Raw genomic sequence first — 22,666 nt, 5'->3', positions numbered from 1 at the left:
CAGTACGGGAGGAGGATATGGAACGAGGGCGCATATATATTATCGCCGAGGTACATTTCCCTGGCCCAGAAGAAAAGAGAACCATTGAGACTTTGGTTTACTGGTTTCTTCTGATTACATTCACTAGCATGGTTCAAAGACACTGCATGTCCTATGCTTGAGTCAGCCGCTCAAGGCTGCCGCCTATTATCCAAAGGAAGCTATATTCGATTCATGTAGCAAGAAAGCATAACACCCAATCATGTATAATGTATAAAAAAACCAGTCAAACGCCATGGTATTACGTAGTATCCCCCAACCAAACGCCCAACAGCATGTCAATGTCGACTCCGTTTCGTGCGGTCGTTGCCCTCGTCCTTGCCGTTGCCGCCCTTCAGCGGGTACAGGTGCACGCCCGTTTCGACCGGGAAATCCGGGTGCAGCAAGCTGAAGCGGTGCGGGTTCTGCGGGACGCCGTCGACTTCGGCCGGCACGGGCTCGACGAGCAGATTGATGAGATTGCGGTCGACGTAGCTGGGCGGTTTAGCGTGCAGCCGGTCCATGCGCGCCCAGTCGTCGTCGACCTCCTCGTTCATGAGCGGCGGCAGCGGTGGGGCGCCGTTGTTGCTGGACCGCGCGTGGTAGTTGGCCAGGATGTTGTAGGGCAGGTTGGGGCGCACTGCGGGCTTGTCCGACAGTTCGGCCAGCGCGTTGAGCGCGTGGTTGCCGTGCGTGCGGGTCGACCGCGTCGCGTGGAAGTTCTGGCTGGCGGTGCGCGCCATGTCGGTGGCGGGCGTGCCCTCCTCGGTGCCGTCGCCCAGGCCGGACGCATCCTCCGCGTCGGTGTTGTTGCCGTTGGTCGCCGCGCCGGATGGCTGGTCCGCGCGCTTGGAGGTCGAGAAGAAATGCACCGTGGCGACGTGCGCCTGGTTGGCGTGCGCGCTCAGCTCCTTCTCAGTGAACAGCTGGTTGATCGAATAGACGGGGGCGTGCTGCTGGGCCGCCATCTGCGCCTTGGCGCGTTCGGCCGGGTTGGCGAAGCCCTCGCGCACCGGTGACCCCACGTCGTCCTCGGCAGCCTTGCGCTTCCGCTTATTGAAGTGCTCCGACATGATGCCGTTGCCCAGCTCGTCCAGGTCGACCCGATGGCGCGTGTGCCGGGTCTTGCGGTTGCCGTGGATGCCGCCCGGACTGGCGGGGTTCGTGATGCTGAACTGGTTCGGGTGCAGGAGGAGGGCGTTGGTATCGGCGAGGTCCAATTGCTCTTTCTCGCGCATCAGGCGCAGCCGCTTGGTGGAGATCTGCTGGACGAGCCGCTCGCGCACGGTGGAGGAGAGGTTATTGTATTCTTCTTCGGCAAAGTGCACGCGAAAGGCGTATTCGCGCTTGAAGCGTTCCAGGTTACTATTGTGTCGGTTCTGCGATGGTCAGCATCATGCCGTGGTGTAGATCAGGCCGGGGGAGTATGTGATCAGTACTGTACTTACCAGGAGCATGGCGAGTTCGGCATCCTTGTCCGCCTTGACCTGGTTGACCTCTTGGACAAACCGGGAATACCACAATCCAGCAAGACTGGCCATCTCCTTCGCGAATTTCCCTCCGCCGACGGTATTTTCGATCAGCTGGGAGATTTCGTCCGCCGAGTCCGGGAGAGGACCCGGTTCGTAGGGGTCAGCGTTGTTGATGAGCGTCATGTCACACTGGAGAGCATGGAGTTGTTGACGAAACTGCGTATCGCGATTGTGACTGAAAGAGGCTGTGAGATCATGCAGACGCTCTTGCAGGGCACTGCGCCGCTTGTCTCGTTTGGATAGAGGGACGCTGGTCGGGGGACTAGCCGATCGGCCACGGGAGTGCAGACTGTTGGATACAGTGCCCCCAGGCGAGCCTGGAGCGGGAGAATACGCCATGGCTAGTATGGGACACTAGCTGGCTCTTGGATTGGGACGTCAGGTGGGAGGTGTTCACGGGACGTCGTCTCCGCGAGAGGACGATGTAGGTTGGTGTATGCGAGTGGACTATAAAAGTAGAATCGAGGCAAATAGATCAAATAGAGCTGAGACTCGTACACGATCAGCAAAGCAACAGCAACACGAAGATATAGAGCTTGAGGAGAGAGGCAGGAGAAGGCACGAGAGGAGTAGAGTAGAGTAGATGGGAGAAAACAGCGGGCGGTGGGATCAATCGGAACCCGCCCGATCCGGCCTAGCGTCGGCCGTTGCTGACCGCCCGCATGACCCTGTCAAACGGTATTTTTAGTTTTTTTGCACATTAGAGATGGAAATCCTGGTATCGGTATTACCCATAGACAGAAGTGGATGGGTCCTTACTCCGAGTCCCTACTCCAACCTACGGAGTACACTTCCTAGGAACTACTCAGGCTCGATTGATCATTTTAACGTGTTCATTGATCGTATCATGTCTACCCACAAGACTATGCTAATCCCTCGTGCAAAACAAACATCCTGGGTATTTATATCCAACATAACATGCACCGTAACCGCCCGAATGGCCCGTCCGAGAACCGAAAAGAAAGACAACACCGGAAGACGCCACCAGGTCCCGTTTTTATGACCCTAGTATATCCATGAAGATGAAAAAAAAAAAAAAAAAAAAAAAAAGAAATTCCAAGCGAGCTTCGATTAATGCGATCGGCGGATCACAAACACGCCCAATTCGACTCCATCACGAGGCTCCATCTCCTCACCATACGGCCGACGCCGAATGCCATCCAGGATGTCCCCGAGAAGCATCGCCGACGTCACCTCCTTGTCTTCAAGGAGATAATTGGAGGAGACGCTCGACATCCGCTTGTTCGCGGGCAGTCGACGGCCATTCTGCCAGTACACGCTGAGCACCTCCTTCATGCGGGACTTCTCCTGGTGGATGTACCACTCGGTCCACACCTGACGATCGAGGTGCACATTACCTTTGCGAGCATCCACCACGCTGAAGCGGGATGAGGACGAGCTCAGCGAGTCACACAGATGCATCAGATTGTCGCGCATGGTATCGAAATCCTCCATATGGGCGACCGAGGAAAGCTTGCCCAGATACCGACCAATGTCGGCGGACAGTTCGTTCACCACCACGAGTTGCCGCAACAACGGATCAAGGATGGGTCCGAGGTATTGTGACTTGAAGGTGGACGCTCCCCGGCGGGTTGGGTAGACGAACAACAGAGACCCGCCATCCGGGGAGAGCTCGCAGAGCCGATCCACCAGGAACGACGGGCGCGACGGGCAGAAAAGGTCCTTGTATTCCTGGGCCGAAGAGGGCGGGAGATATCGTTCAAGGACTGAGATATGTACGCTGAAGGGAGGAACGATGGGCATCGGGAAGTGCGATGCCTTGGCCTGGATGGGGCCACGGAAATCGTGATACGCCGAGACCACGGCAGCACTGGAGAAGACACCCGAGCTGAAATAATCGTCGGCCGAGAAGGGAGAACGCGGGGTATTGGGGGGTGAGGAAGGAAGATTCGACAAGCTGAACTGTTCGGGGACGGCATGGGTGATGTTGATGTAAGGGGGGTGTCCATTTTGAAAGTGATGTTGCACGGCATGGAGAAGAGCACCGAAGACGTCCTCGTTCGGCGGCACTGCGACAGTTTTGTCTGCGGGGCGCGGATAGGGCAGCATCTGAGACACTACCTTGACGGCCTCTCCGCGGGAGTTTGAGAGGGATAGTGATGAGACTATAGGGGAGGTCAGCGGTTGGTGGTCAAGGATGACGGGCATCCGAACTCACCAGTCGACTCTGTGGCATTCTCCAACCACGAGTTATCGTCGCAGTCCATGTCCCCGGATGACCCGGGACTACCTCCAGAGGTGGAAGGAGACACATTGGATAACTGATCGGACGGGCTGTTCAGACCATCTGAATGAGGGTTCCGCGGGGCATTTTCCATATTGGGACCCTCATCCATGGGGACGGGGCCCGGATGGCGGTTCATCGAGGGTTCAAAGAGCAACATTCCGGATTGAGGACTCCAGGCAACGTGCTCGTCGTCGTCCGGCGGGGTCGGGGGAAGAGTCGCGGGGTAGTCTCCTTTCGAATCCCACGGGGAGGTCGACTCGGACGCTCGAGTCGCCAGCGAGCTCGACGCGGGGGATCGGGTGGAGAGACGGAGGCGAGAGTCGGCCGAATGGGTGCGGGATTCGATTCGACCAGACGACTTCGATTCAAGGGAGGATAGGTGGAGCGAAGCGTTACTTCTGGAGAGGAAGCGGGAGACGGGGGAAGGTTTGGTCAGGATGGAGCCTTGCGAGGCCCGACGTTTGAGCCGGCTGGAGCCGACGTCTTGGGGAGAGGACAGCTGTTGACGGAGGGGAGAGACGGGGCTGATTTGCATAGGATCCTGCTTCGCAAACGAGGTATCGACGGTCTGTTGCGGTGAAGAACGCGATCCTACGGCCGTATATGACGAGCTGGAGGAGAAAGCGGAGGCAGAGACGAATGGCGAACACATGACCGGGCTATCTCGCACCACAGAAGTCGGCCGATATGGTCCATGGCACTGTGGCTGATTCATCCAGTCTGTTGGGATGAGAGGAGGGGATGCGAGCGGTGACCGATCGAGATCGAGGTCGGGAGCTTCCACCAGTATCGGACATTCGTTTGACAGCGTGGTTTAGGGAATACGCAGTCGATGGAATGCTCAGGTTGGAGGCACTCCGGTAGTAAGGAGAGTAAGGCAATCTGTGGTGAATGCGGCTGAGGCTGAGGGAGCGTTGGTGAAAGAGTCTCGAGGAAGACGGTCGGGAGGGTAGAAAAGGTGGATAGGAGGGAGTAAAAGAGGGAAGAGGGAGGAAGAGAGAGAGAGAGAGAGGAGGGTGGAGGGTGGAGGGGGACGATAATGATGATACAGTGGGGAAGGGAAAGGGAAATTGGAGGAAGAGTGGAAGAATGGAATGGAAGGGAAGGAAAAGAGAGGGAGAGAGAAGAGAAGAGAGAGAAAGAGACGAGAAGAAGAATGACGCTGGGAAATTGACAGGGCCAGAACTCTGAGCAGAACCGCCCGACGGTCAAGACGGCTGCCACTCTTTCCAGCCCGGGGGGGTCTAGACCGGGCGGCCTGGGGGGATCCATGACACGAGGACATTCATAACTTTCACTATTTTACGGTGCGATCTACGTCTGGAAACTTTTATTTCTGTTCTGTTCTTTGGAACTCGACAGTCTCACTATGACTCTGAGTACCTACATACGTATACTGATAACCAGTGTCTGGCAGCTATTATTACGGTCTGCGACGGCGTCTTGCCAGGGAGTTCTAGGCCATCGTGGCTGATCGGGGCTAGGCCGTAACAGGCAAGACTAGGTGGATGCGCTTGGTTTTCTTTTTTTGCCTCCAAAAACAGCGGGCCCCACCGTGGCCTCGGCCGATGTGGATTTTTTTCCCAGCTCCAGGAAATTGGGCCGGTCGGAGGTTGATGGCAGACATACTAGATCAATCTATACTAGAATATACTAAATGAAGCTAGTATTCATCAGACAATACCTATAACTAGTTACTGTCATGAATGGGTCAAAAAGACAGGGGAAGGATCGTCGGTCTACTGCAGGGTGTCCTTTGCGTTTGAGTCGGGATTGTCGCTTTGATTGGTGCTGTCCGTGCATAAAGCGTCCAAGATTTTCTGATCCCGAGAAGGGCCGCATTGTCCGACCACAATACTAATACTAATAAATACACCTGAATTCTGGTCGATAGTTTTTCTTGTTTTTTTCTTCTACTTCTCCTTCTTCATCTTCATCTTTGTTCGCTCCTTTGATGTCGTGTTCTACTAGTCTAGATGCTCGGAAAATAGTCCCCCGTCCAATAACCTCTCTAGCAAAAACCCCCCCAGCTGAAACGAGAATCAATAGTTCTTGATCTCTGCATCTTGTCAACCCGCCCAACCCGGCCCGTCTGACGACGCCCATGAGTTTTCTGCTGCATCTTGCCGTCTTGCCGTGCGCTGTTGCGGTCGGGACTGAACTGCCGTCGTGAATCATCTCTGACGTCGACACTGGGCTTCGGAGGTCTCGGTGATTGGCACCCAAAGGGCCAGAAGCGTGCATCGCCCGATCCCATCCCCACTACCGCTTCCGGGCGGACTGCCTAGACCCTGTGTCTTAAGACTTCTTCTGTACAGGTAGTTATGTATGTATGTATGTAGTTGTTCTGCTCAGTACGGAGTAGTCCGTATCTCGGAGATCGGCAATCATGTGCGAGTCATCCTTCTCGCTGACCATTGTCCGCTTTGGGCCCCATGCATCCTTAATATGCTCCTGATATTAACCCAACCACCACAAGACTCATCTGACCAGTCGTCCGGTTACTACGGAGTATGGAGTATACATTAGGTACCTACCTAGGTTAGGTAGGTAGTGTACGGAGTAGTGCTGTAAGCAAGATACTGTCCAAGTCCCATGGAACTCGGCGCCCCTTCCATCTCCCGAAGATTACCCTGCACAAATAGTGCGGACAAGCGACCGCCTGTAATCAATACACCCATGGATTGCTGGCCCCGGGTGGTCCGTCCAATCAATCAGGTGTCCCACCCGATCGTGAATCTTGATCCGAGCGTTGAGAGTCGTTAATGTCGTTAATCATTATGAGACCGTGCACTATGGAGTAGAGAGTGTAAATGGGCAATTGAGGGCTCGGTGCCGTCGTAATCAGGGCACCTGGAATTGCTCAGGGTCTTGTCCCGTGTCTCCACCCTTGTCTCACATTAACAACAGGAATCATATTCATCGAATATTGCCTGGTTCGGTTGCCTTGATTGATTATATGTTGTTTTGCTTTGCTTTGTTCGAGACCAATACTAATGTCATGCACAAGCATGGTGGAAGAGTTTTCATAAGCTGATGTGCATCAGATTAGGGTTGTCCAACCGTTTGTCCCACCGACATCGCATATACCCTGTCCCCCAGGCAAACAATTGCCTCACGTCTCCTTTCGTATCGGATAGTCCGAGAACCTTCTCGTAACCACCTCTTGCATACAACCAGAATGGAATAGGTATCTTAGAATCTACCATCCTGACAAGCTGAGCCCCAATTCAATAACAACTCGCCTACAATCTACACCTAAAAGGTTCAATTCGCAATAAATCGATGACTGTATGATTAAATGCGTGATATACGGAGGAAATACCTCGTACTATATACAGACTATAATACAAACAGGCTCCCATCGGAGTATTCGTGTCAGCTCGCTCACTGCATCCCCACGTTGTCGCCCTTGCCGGCACGGCTGAGCGACCTCCCAAAAGAGCCACGCGCGTCTGATGGCTGCTGTGGCGGCCGGGATGCGACGAGCTTGCGGGGCAAGCCGCAGCTGAGCGGGTGATACGCAATTGCACTCCATCCGACTCCTCCCCGACACTAATGACTTCATTCTTCATCAAACAAGCCGTGTCGGACTGCATTCCGCTTGAGAGGGACGGGTGTCTTCACCCAGCTGGGACGCGGTCGGATAAGAGGGTGAGGGTCGATCGCACGGAGACGGGAGTCGTAGACTCGTCTAGACCCGAAGTCCTGAAGGTTGGGGTAAATGTCCAGGGCCGCAGAAGGCCTGGCCATAGAATCTGATGGACGCGGATGATCCTGTTCCAGATCTTCTCCACGCCATGACTCAAGACGTCACCGACCTTCTCCGGGCATCCGCATGGCGGCGGGTATGAAACCGCTGGGGGCGGTCATTCCAGTACGTCTGGGCGCAGCGATTCGCAGCGGCCCGACTGAACCATTTTTGCTCTTCGACACTCATCTGAGGACTCGATTTGGCGGCGATGGAGCGCATCTGCTGCTGTCGAGGAGCGTGCGGTCGGCTGCTGTACAGCATGGACGGCTGCAGGGTCTGCCGGTCCAAAGCAGTCCGAAGTTCCAGACATTGCAGCACCAGCTGCTTGACTCCATCGGTGAGGATGCATGCGCGGTATTCGATGTCGGGCCAGAAATCATCGCCCCAAAACTCATCCTCCCGCACGGCCGTCTCCAGCGCCTCGAGCCAGAAGTCGAAGCTAGGGAGACGGCGTTTTCCATTGAGCAGCTCGACGCCTTGGAGGTGGTCGGACAGAAGACAGGCGACCGCCACGAAGCGGATGGTGGGTTCGGAATGCAAGACATGCAGGACAATGCAGGCGGGACAGCGTTCGGTCAAGTACCAATCGTGTTCCTCGCTCAGAATGCAATGAAGCCAGGCGTATGCGCTGCGAGCCTCGCCACGGAAGGCCCGCTCCGACTCGGCGCCCTTGTGTGTGGGCAAGACACTGGCGGCGATGCGCGAGGCCTGATGATGCAGGAGGAAGAGAGGGAGCAAGAGAGTGTGGATGACATCGCGATGGAGGCGAAAACACTCTTGTTCTTCGTCGGAGCAGGAATCACGATGGAACGAACAAAAACTAAGGGACCGGTTAGCGATTGAAAGGGGCACGGGGGGGCTCCACTGCCCGAAGTCAGGGGAGAGGACTGAGGCGACAGGATTGGACATACCTGGGAGCTTCCATGCCCAGTTCTTGACGCCTCAAGTGATCGCGGATGGTTCTGAAGGCTTCATTGGCGTCCAATTTCTCGCCGTCACGCTGGGAGATGCGAAAAGGGGAGAGGGTACTGCGGGTCGACATTTTGGGGACTGACGCAGGCGATGGCGGAATTGCTGCGAACGGAGCAGGAAATAAAGCAATTCAACCAGGCCCCTGATGGAGAACAAAGGGGGACGAGGGGAGTTGGGGATGACAGTCGTTGACGTCGTCGAAGCAGGACGACTGCCAATCAAGGCCGGCGGAGGTGGAGGAGGCGAGTCTGGAGCAGATGACGTGAGGGGCGAGCCGAACCACGGATCATGGCAATCCGATGAAAGAAGCGAATGGGATGGAAGAAGGTGAAGGTGACGTTGAAGTTGAAGGTGAATAGAAAGAAGAAAGGAAGAGAGATGAGTCCAAGAGAAGAGAAGAAGAGAAGAAAAGAAGAAGAAGAATAGAGAGATTAAGGATGTTGCAATGGCGGCGCACGATTCGCTGCATGCGGGCGCCAGTCAGGTGAGCCCCGTTTATCCACGCAAGCCCCGTCGATCTTTCTCTTCCTCCTTTCTTCTTCTCTTCTCTCCTCCATACTTCTTCCTACTCGTCTCTTCTCTTCTACCCTCACCATCTTCATGTTTCTTATTGATGGACATACTGACACTCTACAGCTCACTCCATTCTATCCCTATCCCATTTTCCCTTCTCCCTCACTCTTCAAATCCGGCCAATTCATGACGACAGTTGATCCTAATCTCCCGGTGGGCCCAGGGTCTCGATCGTTGCCAAGCAGTCGCGTCCTCGTCGGGCCTCTCCGCCTCGTGCATCCTACAATAGGAGTCCGGAGTACAGGTACAGCATGGAGTTGGAGTACGAGGACAGTCCAACATGATGACGACCATCTGCCCTACGTACTCCTTCCTGACACATCCTGATGCAATTTGATACAATTCACTGGAGAACTCCCGCAAATCAACCCTCATGATCGACTCCATCTGGACGCGGAGGACTTCCGATCTCCAGGCACCCTGAAGAACCCTTATCCGATCGGGTAGACGATCTGTCAACAATGGTCCAATGCACATCTCCCTCTGACAACTAACGCTTCAGATAGCCAGAAACCCTTGTCACAGACACCTCACCTCTGCAAATCCGCATCCCACCACTCCATCCCTTGCTATCGGAGCATTCTCCGTCGTCTGGTGCTCATTTCGCTTTGCGACGATCAAGTCTAACCTCGTTCCGATCTGCATCAATCACATCCCACCCCCGCCTCGCAGGTTTCGCAGCTTGACCACTGACAATACATAGTCTCGCTAGCCATGTAGCTCTAGATAATGGCAGTCGTCAACAATAATTCGCGTCAATGACCTTTCCCACCTACTACGTACGGAGTAGGGTCTCGCTTTCACTACTGGCTCTGTAATCTATACATTGAACCTGCTCTCATTCCTGGCAGACCGCAACATTCCTTCCCCAGCAAAACCACCTTCACAACACACGCCCTTCATGAATGCTGATGAACTTGCTACCGTTTCAAGGGAGGTGCAAACAATCCTGTCGACGTCATGGTCGCGCGATCGCACCTCACATGCATACCGCTTCCTACGGCCATACGGTATCCAACAAGGCTGGAGAGTTGAAGGAGGGCATCCTAGATGCCATCCATGATACCCCAGAGATGACTTCATCGCCTCCCAGCAACTATAAAGAAGCTTGTCTCTATCTCATATCACAATGCCACCTTCTTCGTCCCTCGTTACTGGTGTCGCACTGTCGGACCAAGTAGCAGGCGAGTCTGATATCCAGACCGTCGGATAGCTGCAAACGCTCCTTACCTTGGCTCTATGCCACGTTGCATTGCACTGCTGCACGTACAGTCGACATGTTCCCATCAGCTTGGGTTGCTCTGATCTTGGGCTTCCACGCCGTGTCCGTGGCATCGGTCCCCACCATCTCAGCCGTCGGCTCCAAATTCTTCTACGAAGACGGCCGACAGTACTTCCTGAAAGGCATCGCATATCAACGGACGCCCCAGGACCCTTTGATTGACACCGCCCAATGCCAGCGGGATGTCTCCCGCATGGCGGAACTCGGCGCCAACGCCATCCGGGTCTACCACGTCGATCCTGCAGCCGACCACGACGGCTGCATGAAAGCCTTTGCAGACGCAGGAATCTACCTCTTTGTCGACCTCGACACATTTGACACATCGATCCGACAGGTCGGACCCCTTCGCCTCGGTAGCACCCAATCCCTCGCTGACAGCACCCCCGCTTCAGGACACTCCATACTGGACTCAAGACCAATTCCACAAGTATAAAGCGGTCCTCGATGAGTTCCAACAATACGACAACACCGCGGGCTTCCTCATCGGGAATGAGGTCCTCTCGACCGCGGCCGGCTCTCCAGCCGCCCCATACGTCCTCGCCGCCACGCGCGACATGAAATCCTACCGCAACGAGAAGGGCTACCGCCAGATCCCCATCGGCTACACCGCCGCCGATATTGCAGAACTGCGGCCCATGCTGCAGAACTACCTCGCCTGTCGCCCCGACCCCGCCGAGCGCCTCGACTTCTTCGGCCTGAACGCCTATGAGTGGTGCGGTGCTGCCTCCTACGAAACCTCCGGCTACCGCACCCTCCAGCACCAGGCCGCCGACTACCCCATCCCCATCTTCTTCTCCGAGACGGGCTGCAACGCCGCACCGCCGCGCACCTTCGACGACCAGGCCGCCATCTTCGGCCCCGACATGTCCGCCACCTGGTCCGGCTCCATCATCTACGAATGGATCCAGGAAGCAAACCAGTACGGCCTGATCAACTACGGGCCCTACGCCCCCGACGCCCCGCCCACCGACACCCTCGTCCAGGACGGCTACACCCGCCAGGGCGTGCCCACCCCCATCGCCCCGGACTTTGACAACCTCAAGGCCCAGTGGAAAACCCTGTCGCCGTCCAGCGTCGCCCTGTCCGACTACATCCAGTCCACAGCGGCTATCAAACCCCCCGCCTGTCCGGCCTCGACGCCCGGCGGCTGGGCCGTCGACCCGAGCGCGCCGCTGCCCACCCTCGGCCAGACCTTCCACCCCGCGCCGCCTGTCGCAACGGCGATCAGCCCGGACTCCGCAGACTCCGGCGCCAGCGCCGGCGAGAACACGGCCGTGGACGCGGTGCACAGCGTCAACGGCCAGGGCAATGGCAGTGATGGAGGCTTGGCTTCCGAGAACAACACCCACGCCAAGATCACGTCTGCGCCAACATTGACCACGACGTCTGGCCCAACGGCATCCCCAGCGCCCTCCGCGTCGCATCTCCCCAGTAATGTCGGGCAGGCTGTCGCGGTTCCAAAAATGGATCGTCTCGAAGGTGTGGTCATGTGTCTCTGCGTGGCGAGTGGGGCGTTGGCGTTGTGGCTGTAAGACCGTCCTCGTTCGAGCCCTTTCCATCATACCCAAGACATATATACCCAAGACAGACCGTAATGCCCCTTTGTTTGTTTGGTCGTTGTGCATGGGTCTGGATGGGGGCTGTTTTTGATTAGGCGCTAGTTTCTCCTCGTTGGCGTTTTGTGATACCTGTCTTGCATCAAAGGTGCTGGGCACTTTGTGGCGTTTTCTGTTTGTCGGCCTATTTCGTTATATTATTAAGATCAACTAGGCAGAACAGTTCTGTCGGAAATTAACATATACTTCGATCATATTGACAACGTTCGTCAATTATAGCGCAGCATGTTGTACAAAAGAATCAATAATCCTCACGCCCGTAAGCCACCCAATCCTGTCATGTCGTCGTATCGCAGACCACCCATTCTCATATATCAAGGAAAGAATCAGATAAAATCAACAGAGAAGTGCAAGTTCTGAAATGTAACAGCCACCAGAACGGCCCATGAGGGAACCTCCCACGTACACTGCATCAGTAGAAAGTACAGAAAAAAGAAATATCATATTCAAATCGGGTCACAGGTATTAGAAGGGAAATAATCGAGGCAAAGAGGTGATGGTATCGTAAAACATTAGACAGTACATATAAGAGGATATCTCCGGATCATCGATTCATATTCATCGATCTCCAGATGTGATCCTGTACTCCCATGTAGGATCGTTGATAGACACCGGTCCCAGAACAGGGTCCGGGTCCCGCCATGGATTATGGTCGAGGCTAGTTTCGTACCCGCTGCTACTCTCGTAGTCGGTGTCGCTACTCTGGGAGTAGGACCGAGTCCAGTCGGGAAAATTGAAACTGGTGACAGAAGCTTCGGGAGAAAAACTGGGGGGCCCCGAGGTTGCATGAGCCTCGGGGGAGAATTCTGAAGTCAACGGACTGCTTGTAGCAGTGGTCGGCAGAGTTCCTCGGGGCGAAGAAACTCCCAGCTGCTGCTGTTTCTGGGGGGATTGCTTCGCTTCACGAAATGGGCTTTGGGATTTGAGATCGCGGACTTGAATGTTGGAAGTACAATGCAAGCCAGCAGTGCCGTTCAACTGCTCAATTACAGTGGCGAACTGCCGCTCGATCTGGAAGGCCGAAGGACGACCGGTAGGGTCTTTGCTCAGCATTTCCCGTACCACGGACAACATCGGCCGCACAGCCACAAACACAGGGTCCTTGTGTTTCTTCGCATCCGAGTCAAGCAGAGTGATCCACGAAGTGACTTGGACCAGGTTGCGGTCCAAGTGGAAGGAACAGTCGGCGACACCACCACCACGTCCCGCAGTCCGATTTTTGGCGCCGCGATGGTGAGCAAACGCGGAGATCTTGCGCTTGCACATGTGTGTGAATATGTCCAGAACGACGGCACCGAGGGAGAAAACATCCGATGCTTCCGGGTCGCTCTGATGCGACTGCCAGACTTGGACCACTGCCGCCGAACTGGAAGTCGGCAACCCAACGGGATTCGGTGACCCAGGTCCCGTACCACCAGACGATCCCGAAGAGTTGGACGATGTAATGGAGGGAGAATAGATAATAGGGTGCTTCATCGAGGGAAAGCCGCGCTTGCGAGCGCTCCCATCACTCGACCCTGACGAGGAGGAGAGGGCGTAGGAGAATCGAGAAGGTGAATTGGGAAGCCCAACACGGATAGCTGTCCCTTGGGAAACGACCGACTCCGGACGCGAGCCAACAGGATCGGAATCAATATGTTTGGATCCCCTCAGCATGGAGAGATTCAGTCGGTTTGGGCGTGTCGATGGCTTCCGGGAGGTGCGCCCTCCCGATGGAAGAGCCGCTCGTTGGGGCCCACCACCATGTACAATATTGGAACGCACCCAACGTTCGGGCGAGCCATACTGGTAAGCCTCGACGTCGTCCACCTTCACGGGTGGCAGTAACGTGTCCAGTGCCTCAAATTGGCCGAGGAAGATTTTGTAGTCGGAATCGATGAGGATATTCGAGGGGCGAATGGCACCGTGAACTTGACCATGGGCATGCAGCCATGCCAGTCCGTTCACAAGACAATGCGGCCAGTTGATGAGAATACCACGGCGTTGCGGTTTAGGGAGGCGCTTGAACGCTTGCGGCAGATCTGTCAGGAACGACAGCAGTGTGCGTTCGTACACCCCTGAAAAGAGGATACACACGGTAGTGTCGACAAAGTAGGAGGCGAATATCGAATAAACGTGGTCATGGGCTAGTCTCCTAAGGGAGCGGATCTCTTCGAGGACCTCATCCTCTTCGAAAAAATGGGGTGCACCACCGATAGTGACCTGGGTCCGCAGGTACACGCGACAGACTGCGCCAGCCAGAACAACCTTTTCCACACCTTCCCTTACCAGAGCCGCGCCGGTGCGCTGCAGCTCCACGGGGACGCCCTCGTTCTCGGTGTATTTTACATGATCACCCTCGCGGATTCCACGAACGACAAATCGCCATTGCGCAAGGAAGAACTTTTGTTCCAACGCCGAATCGGGAGAATCAGGGGCGAGGTTCAGTCGATGTACACTGTGGACCGCAATAGGCAGGTCAGAGTCGTCAAAGGACTCATCTACCAATGCGAAGATGCGTTCGGGGACCCCGATATCGACGAGGATCAGGAAGAACCTCCCGGCTTTTGCAAGAATCCAGTCGAGATACGTCTCGCTCGTCAGACCTTCCCCCCAGGGCAATGGTGCCACGAGACGCGACAGGAGATGAGAGGGGAGATTGTTGAAGACATATTCGGGAGAGAGAGTCGCTTTCACCCGGTCCTCGGGCCACCAAACAGAAGTTGTGACGGACATGATGGGCGCATGGCGAATGAGGCAGCCAAGAGAGATGAGTCCCGCAATAGAGGAAACGGATATCCAATGGCTTTAATACAGGGAGAACACCAGGGCCATTTTCAGTAGGTTGACCAGGAGGTAGCAGTCGACATGTATCTACTGCAGGTACAGGACAATCATTGATTGAGCTTGGCGGGTGTCAGTCAGAGGCAATCATCCACGCAATAAAAGAGAAACAAACCAGAAAATCTAGAATTCAAGCAGCCAATAGTCCTAATCCAAACCGTAGTAGTTAACAGGAAACAGAATAGTATCGGAGGATTACTGGTCGGGGAATGGACGGATCACTCTGCTGGTGGACACGAGGCTTATCAACCACCGGCCGGTAAGGGGTATTCACGGCATTATTGAAAGCCAATCAATAGTTGACCAGGACGTTGCAGCGCGGAGATTGAAGAAATCGGGGTGCAAGGGCGATGCGCCATTATTATGACTCTCCTGGATGGGGAGCGCAACCGTTGCACCCACCACCCTCTGGCGCGTGAGGCGGGTGTGCTGATGACATGATAAGGACCCCCAAGAATGGGTCATCCACCATGAGGAAAAAGGAAAAAGGAAATGAACGTCTACTCCGTAGCCGGATCAGCGTGGCAACGGTTCGTAGGAGAGCCCTAAGGGGAGGAGACTAGTACGACAGTCTCCCATGCGGTTGGCAGATTGGAACAGTGGAGACCGTCCGATAGGGGAGTCGGGGCATAAGTAAGATTCCGACTAGGACAATCAATACTCCGTCGAGAGAGGAACAGAGAGCGCGCGGAGGAAGAGTGGACAGAGAGAGGAGCAGAGCAGACGAAGCCAAGAGGAAGTTGATGATAAGCCCGATTAGGAAGGACAACGTGATTCAGCAGCCACTAGTCCCAAAACAGCCTATACTACGTCTACTACAGCCATGCATTCTTCTCCTTCTCCTTCTTCTCTCCTGTTTCATCCACTCTCGATCAGTAACAATCCCCATTGTGAGCCATCATCTTGTTCCAGACCTCCAGACGATCCCCGACAAATCATCGCCATTCGCTCTCCCCAACCGCGTCATTTCTTCCGGAGAAAAAGCAATGTGGCGTCGATCCCGGGTGACCCGAGTCCTCTTGTCATCTGGAAACGGACACACACAGACGGATGCTTATCAGTTGATGGTTTGAACGCCTGGAGATGCGGCCTTAGTTGGCCCCATTAGTCATGGCCAGATGGGTGGGCCGAGAGATAAGACAGGGCAGATCGAGTGGTCCAAGACAACAACAGAGTTCTTGACAGACACAGCCTCCTTTCTTTGTACTCCGGAGGACATCCATCTCGGTCGGTCATACCGAGGCTTGTGCTTTGCCCGTCGCGTCTCTTATCTCTGGGGACTTCCGATGTGAACCCTGAACCCGTGCAGACGGAGGAAAATGCTGCTCATTCTCGGCGAGCCGCGAAGGTGGTCAACTCAATAGCGCTATCATTATCGAGCTTGTTGCGGCGATAGACGGTGGTCTCCGGGGTCCGTCCGGAGAATACAGATGGACCTCTCCGCCCACACATCTCCGTAATCCCACTCCTCTTATTCTGTGCCAGATCATAGCTCATGGGACGAAGCCCCAATACGGGATCTGACGATCATGAGCCTCATGTGGGTTCAAGGATCCATGGTGTGACCATTGTGGAACAAGATCCGCCCACCAGCCCCTTACTGCAAGTAAAAACAGACGTCTCTCCATCTGCAGAGTACATTCAAGACATATCTAGATATCGAGCAAGGGCTCTAGATGGACCTGGGTCCTTCGTCTATTGAAGCTAAACTGACAAACGACTGACAGCTAGAGCATACCACAGATATCTATACTTCATGTATACTCCACATTCGGGAACAGGATTCTCACCCTGACAAATATCAACAAGAAAGAAGCAAGCGCCGGACTATTCCTTTATGCATGAGACATGCCCCAATATTGGGCCCCTTCCAGCTAGCCAGCAATCAGTCATGGTTCCTTTCCTGGCTGTTCTCTCGCCGGCTCCTTCAAGACGGTCACAGCCACGTCTGGAGAAACATCAATCTTTCCCTCAAGATCATTAAGATGCACAAGTCCCCTGTCACGTCTCAATTCCCAGGCCAAATGAACTCGTCCGTCTCCGTAAGCGCCGCAAGCGACTGTTTGCCCTCTCCGGTTGCTGCTGGTCGTCGTAAGATTTCCGCCGACTCCAAGCTTTCCGGAAATGCTGCTGCTCGTCGTCCTGCTGTCTAGCACGGAGCTGAAGAAACTCTTCGTGGGCTTCTTTCTCTTCTGTAAGCGCCTTGATCTGCAGTCCAAAAATAACACCATTAGCACCCATCCACTACCCATCCACCCATATACCCACACACGCATCAAATCAAAGAAGGATACAGAACTTTCGAGCGGGAAAAGAAATACATACATAAGCCAACCACAACTCCTGCTCCGAACTCCACGCCTTCTGGCACCGCGCCAACTGGCTCTCCGCCATCGCAAGCTCGCGCTCTTGCTCCATCGTCCACCGACTGCGGTCGCCCACGATGCTGGCCCAACTGACAATCCGCACCAATCGAGACCGACTGCCGCTGCTGCTACCGCTGCTGCTGGTTGCCCTGCCCGCAGCACGGTGATGCACGCCCAATGCAGCCTCCTTCACCGCCATCTGGGCGTCAAGGGAACACGAATACCGCGGATCGAAATCCGTATCGCCATCGGGCCCGTCGTCGTCGTGACAATGCACTGTCACCGCGATCGGTCTCGTCGTGTGCTCGGCTTGTTTGCCCTTTTGGACGTTTCGTCGAGGGAGGAAGGACAAGCGAAAGACATACTTGACTGTGTTGCTGACCCCCATCGTTCACGGTAGGTGGAGTAGCGGGACTCTGTCTAGGTGCTGGGATGATGTGATCTGAGCGGGGGCTCCTTGGTCCATCGTAGTATGAGTGAGTGTTCCCCTACTAAGGAGCCTGTGGTCGGGTATTTATAACGCTCGTGTGCGTGAAGCTCCCCGAAAATTGCCGTCTACACACAGAGTCACGATGTCATAATCCAGCAATGCGGCCATACAGACACGCTCCGTGCACAGGGCGGTATACCTACCTTCCGGGATATGCTCCGCGAAACCGGCTGGAGGGGACTGAACCGGTCCAGAATCGAATCTCGCCCCTCCGCTTGGACGGCGGCTGGTGGGGTGCATATCGTCGAGTCAAATAGGAGCCAATATCGGGCCCTTCACGTCTCATTCCCGCAGGCGCCATCCCTGAGCCTGGAAACGTGGCAGGACAGCCTTTTATGAGGGGAAAACTCCGCCATGGCGCATTCAGAGACGCATCGGGGATATTTTGGAACTTCAGGCCTGAATCCATGACCAAAAGTCCCTAGACATGTCAGTCACTACGATTGAGTGGCAGTATTAGGGTGGAAAGTATGCACGTGTCTCATCGGACGCCAAGTTATGATCACGGCTTCTTCAAACAAGCTTCATGCCCGCTCATCTGGAGATGCTCATAGATGTGAACCAACTGAGCCAAAAGACATAGATTTCTCGTGCTTGGAAGTTCCAAAATCTATAAGGTGGAGCCAATGAGAAAAAGAATATGTATACGTGGATAGAACCAGAAGCAGCTGACTCGGGCAATTCACGAATCAAGGCAAGAAAAGACGCCAAAAAAAGAAACGAAAGGGGAATCATAAAGAACCAAGTAGATGCTATACAAAAACATGAAATCCATCCCATGTCAGGTAGCAAATCCAATCGCCAAAATCTGTTCATTGGTGCGCCATCCCGTAACGACCCGAGGATATGTAACACCAGAAAACCAAAATGGAAATCATTAGAACGTAGACTAGGCCAAAAATCATGCAGGCCGTCCATTCGTGAGATCGAGCGTCGACTTCGGGGTGAACGAGTCAAGACGACCGAGCAGTCTACTCCGTACGGCCCTGCGCAGCCATTAGCGCCACAACCTACTGGCAATGCCCCTGATTCTGGAAGGCTCGGCTTGAGAGTGTCCTTCCGGTTGCTGTTCCTTTGCCTCCAGCCGAATCTGCTCTCCAATGATGATACTGATCAGTCGTCTGTGTAATTCGGCTTCAGTCCAGCCAACCTGACCAGTACCTCCGGCTTGTATGTCGTGTTTCGCTAGTTCTTGCACAAAGCGGTCAATGATGGCAAACTGACGCTCTGTAATCGGGACACCGTAAGTGCCATCCGAGGTCCATATCCAGTCTCCTATGATATCACTGCGGCCAGGGGCTGGATAGTAAGGGAAGCGCTCTGGATGCTTTTTGGCCATCCGATACAGACGTCGCAGGAGGTAATAATGCTCGTCGGAAAAGTATCCAGACATCGCCATTGGCGGTGGGCGTTCATATGTCGGACTATTGATGCGGGCGTCTGGGGACGAGCGTGCATGGTGGAACTGTTTGCCTGAACTGGGGCGAGAGGAGCTCCGTTGTTCCCGAGCGAGCTCAATGGATCGACGCGGAGGTCTCGGCGTGTCTTCCCACTCTCCCAGATCTTCCGAACGAATCTCCTCCTTGGTATGGTTTCCGTTGGGCTCCTCCGCATCGTAGTCGTTGTCGGATTCACTTTCCTCGGATGGCTGACTTGGTCGCTCAACTTGCTTCCTATTTGGGGCTCGCAGCCACGCAGGAGTAAGACTAGCGATCCTCTGGAACAAGGTTGATGCCGGTGCATCTCCACTTCCGTGCGGTGGCCGCTGGGGTGTCGTGTCCACGGTCTGGTGCACAGAGGGGTGCTCGGCTGGGGCGGCATTCGGAACATGCCCGTCTTCGCTCTGCTCGCTCTGCTCGCTCTCCTTGCTCTCATCAGCAGGCGAATCAGCACGCTCCATGGCATTCTCAAATCGCGTAGTTGGGTCGATCTGGAAGTCATCCTCAGAGCCCCGATGAGGGCTCGTGTCCAAGTAGTTGTCCGATTTGATGTCGACCTCAGCCCGATCTTCAGGCTCTGCCGCTTCCTCTCCACGGGATTCCGACGTTGACGGAGACCGATCCGGGGAGCGTCCATTTGTAGCACTAAACGGGCTACTCTTCCCATAATAATAGCGTGAGCGGTTGGGTGTATGCTCTGCGCGGAGTAAACCAGACAGATCTACGTCCTGCTCCCGCAGTTCTCGGATCCTCGACGGGCCCAGGAACGGGACTTTGTCGTGATCGTTGGTCCAGTATGCAGGAGAAGAAAGCTTCCCACGTTCACTGCTCTTCCACGGGCTCGACTCCTGCCTATCATGACCGTCCTCCTGGTACTCATCGGCCGCAGGAGAATGATCCGACTGGTTGCCTTGGTCGTGCGCTTCCAGCTGCCATATATCTTCGTATCCGTCGTCCTCTTCCTCAGCTTGCTCATAGGTCTCCACCTCCTCTGGCTCCCGCGGAGCTTCCGATCCAGGATCAGATTCTTGCTCAGATTCAACCTCTGCTGCATAGTAATCCCCACCAGCCTGCGGGCTTGAACCGCCGCCGTCATCGCTATCGATTACAATGACTTGGCTCGAGTTTGCCATCCGGATTTCCCGACTGATGGCTTCTCTCTCCCGCTGCCACTCTTCCATTCGTCGCTTCATCTCAGAGCCCGGCGTATCATTAACAGGGACCTCATCGAGATCTCCCGACGGCGTCGGAGATCTGGAGGCTGCTCTGTCTTCTTCGATCGCACGATCAGTGATCGCTTCCCTGTCCCTGGCTTCCGCGAATTCGTTCAGGATCCGTCTCTGGGCAAGCTCGTGGGCCAGTTCCAGACCCGCATAGAGTCGTCGCTGGATTTCTGGTTTATGCTCCATGAAAAGACGTTCCAAGCGCTGTCTCGGAGCCTCCAAATCCACGCCTTGTTCTTGTATCGCATTCAAATCTGTCACATCGGGAGCATCATACGAATTCCTCAGCACACCTTCGAGCGCTATGCCTAGGCGGACCAGCTTCACTAATCTCGCCAGCGGGTTCTGCCGTGTCGCAACTGTAGGTGATGTTCGAAGGTTGGCAGCTGGACGAGGTGATGATCGCGGAATCCTCGGAGAACTATGTTGGCTTGGCAGCGACGGATATACTACCGGAGGGTTGGACAAGTTCGAATGCGACCGTGAATGGGACTGGCGTTGTTCCGCCGCTGGCGACAAAGATCCCTGCGCATTTGAGACATGGTTGTCATCGACTCGCGCAAGCGGGGATCTTCGTTTCGAGACCGTAGTTTTCTCTCGGCCCATGAAAGGTTTCAAGGATCCCTTGTTCACCTTTGGCTGAGAATTCACACTGAGAGCATGCTGTTTGGCAGATGGCAGAGTATCGAGTGAAACCATGCTAAATCCTTCGCTCTCCATAATCGAATCGAACTCGCGGTGTTCGTCTGTTGGGTCGTTTGATGCGGAGGCAGGAGCATGCGATGAAGCCGCATCACGGATATCACTGCGTTCTGGTCTATCGTCGCCGACTTGCGACGAGGATGTCGGGGTTGGATAGCGTCGTGGCGGCATCGGAGTGTGACCGGCATGTAGGGTGTTGTCTGGGGAGGCGTGGTCCTCTCTAGGAGGTGATGGTATTTTTGACGGGGTCGAGTTCAAGTTTGGTTCACCAAGCCGTAGGTAGGCGTCGTCTACCCCATTCACATTAGGCGTATCAAACGCGGCGCGCGGAGAACTACGGTGTTGATTGGCATCAGCCGGCTCGTGGGGCTGCTCGCCCAACGCAAAGGGATCGGTGAGAGCAGGCGCATCGGGCAGTTCATCGTCAAAATCATCATCAGCTGCGAGATTCAGAGGACTCCAACTTCGCGCGGGTTCAGCAGTGGACTCCAGGCCAGACTCAACAATGGGGTCAGGATTGGGCTCCGCAGCGGAGCGTGGACGTTCCGGGTGGTGATCGTGCGCCAGAGTTTCCGGCTCGTCTGCAGTCTCCACCGAGTCAACCAGCGGTGAAGATTTCTTTGGCCGACCTCGCTTCCTCTTCTGACCACTTGAACCTGCCGGGCCTGGGGTGTGTCCTGGACTGCCTGGGACAGGAGCAGGGGTTGGGGTCTGGGCGAGCTCGAGCGCATCGGACTTGCGGGGGCGACCTCGGCGTCGTCGGGGCGTCTGTTCGGATTCGTCTTTGAGGGGAACTTTGGTAGTCATAGTAGTCTGACGGGCGCGTTTGCGCGCGGGACTCCCTTGGGCGGCGTCCTCATCCTGCGTGGCCTCCAGCGTGACGCGAATCCTCCAGGGACTTTGATTGCCATCGGCACCCTTGTCCGGAGACAAGGACCGCTGACCCGCGGCGAACTTCATGGCAGGAGAGGCAGGGAGTAAAACATCATCGAAGCGGATGGAGTGGGCGCTTTTGGCGGGCGTGGGACTGAACCGTGACGTCTTGGCCTTGACGGAGCCGGGGGTCTGAAGAAGTTTAAGATTGGCGGGCGACATAAAGGTAGGGCGTGGCGGAAAGGGTTTCAAGGGGGAGGAGACCAGATAATCGGCGTCGCCAGATGGACCAAGAATGTCGGGAGATGAGGTTGAGGTACGGGAGGACATTGCGAAAGCAGGTGCGACTGGGAGGGTGGGAATTGCGCGTCTCGTGGCGACCGATCAAGCGGGTCGGTTCAGTCGCGAGAAAGACCAGACATCCTTTTTGCGACCGACGGTGTAGAGCGATGGAGATGAGATGACGATGAAGAAGATCGTCTTGAGTCTTGGTGGCGGGGAAACGGCGCAATCAGCAGCATAAACAAGTCTCCCGATTGGGGTCGGAGAAAGGGGACTCGGGGGTTTGATAATCCGGCCAACATAGCTTAGTCAGGAGTTATGTCAACAGCGGACAAGGAGGCGCGGGAAAACGTAGTTCCGAGCCTCGCATTTGTGGAGTATGTATGGAGTATGGACGTTCTTTGTTTGTTTACTCGATCATCCCAATGAATCCCGACAAAGAAATGAGCTCGGATGAATTCCATAGATGAACT

At 55.1% G+C, this 22,666-nt stretch overlaps 7 protein-coding genes across 7 annotated transcripts; 1 reads left to right on the top strand and 6 right to left on the bottom strand.

Moving 5' to 3' along the window:
• Positions 1-317: 317 nt before the first annotated feature.
• Positions 318-1,889, bottom strand: ATEG_04092 (Sds3 domain-containing protein; the record flags this gene model as incomplete). The annotated part of the gene is made up of 2 exons (XM_001213270.1): positions 318-1,397; positions 1,467-1,889. 2 exons carry the CDS (start codon positions 1,887-1,889, stop codon positions 318-320), a joined length of 1,503 nt encoding a protein of 500 aa, XP_001213270.1.
• Positions 1,890-2,621: 732 nt separating this feature from the next.
• ATEG_04091 (uncharacterized protein) lies at positions 2,622-4,450 on the bottom strand (the record flags this gene model as incomplete). Its single annotated transcript, XM_001213269.1, has 2 exons — positions 2,622-3,676; positions 3,730-4,450. The coding sequence occupies 2 exons, from the start codon at positions 4,448-4,450 to the stop codon at positions 2,622-2,624; spliced, it is 1,776 nt and encodes a 591-aa protein (XP_001213269.1).
• A 2,912-nt stretch (positions 4,451-7,362) lies between these two features.
• On the bottom strand, positions 7,363-8,594 carry ATEG_04090 (uncharacterized protein; the record flags this gene model as incomplete). The annotated part of the gene is made up of 3 exons (XM_001213268.1): positions 7,363-7,543; positions 7,620-8,372; positions 8,464-8,594. 3 exons carry the CDS (start codon positions 8,592-8,594, stop codon positions 7,363-7,365), a joined length of 1,065 nt encoding a protein of 354 aa, XP_001213268.1.
• Positions 8,595-10,374: 1,780 nt separating this feature from the next.
• Positions 10,375-11,911, top strand: gel6 (putative 1,3-beta-glucanosyltransferase; the record flags this gene model as incomplete). Its single annotated transcript, XM_001213267.1, has 2 exons — positions 10,375-10,732; positions 10,794-11,911. The coding sequence occupies 2 exons, from the start codon at positions 10,375-10,377 to the stop codon at positions 11,909-11,911; spliced, it is 1,476 nt and encodes a 491-aa protein (XP_001213267.1).
• A 642-nt stretch (positions 11,912-12,553) lies between these two features.
• Positions 12,554-14,710, bottom strand: ATEG_04088 (protein kinase domain-containing protein; the record flags this gene model as incomplete). Its single annotated transcript, XM_001213266.1, has 1 exon — positions 12,554-14,710. One exon carries the CDS (start codon positions 14,708-14,710, stop codon positions 12,554-12,556), a length of 2,157 nt encoding a protein of 718 aa, XP_001213266.1.
• Positions 14,711-16,819: 2,109 nt separating this feature from the next.
• ATEG_04087 (uncharacterized protein) lies at positions 16,820-17,572 on the bottom strand (the record flags this gene model as incomplete). The annotated part of the gene is made up of 2 exons (XM_001213265.1): positions 16,820-17,026; positions 17,144-17,572. The coding sequence occupies 2 exons, from the start codon at positions 17,570-17,572 to the stop codon at positions 16,820-16,822; spliced, it is 636 nt and encodes a 211-aa protein (XP_001213265.1).
• Positions 17,573-18,671: 1,099 nt separating this feature from the next.
• Positions 18,672-22,241, bottom strand: ATEG_04086 (putative AT DNA binding protein; the record flags this gene model as incomplete). The annotated part of the gene is made up of 1 exon (XM_001213264.1): positions 18,672-22,241. One exon carries the CDS (start codon positions 22,239-22,241, stop codon positions 18,672-18,674), a length of 3,570 nt encoding a protein of 1,189 aa, XP_001213264.1.
• Between the last annotated feature and the right edge of the window lie 425 nt (positions 22,242-22,666).

Source organism: Aspergillus terreus, genomic scaffold (assembly GCF_000149615.1).
Source record: "Aspergillus terreus NIH2624 scaffold_5 genomic scaffold, whole genome shotgun sequence".
Taxonomy (NCBI): domain Eukaryota; kingdom Fungi; phylum Ascomycota; class Eurotiomycetes; order Eurotiales; family Aspergillaceae; genus Aspergillus; species Aspergillus terreus.
This window is presented reverse-complemented; position numbering and strand designations above follow the sequence as displayed.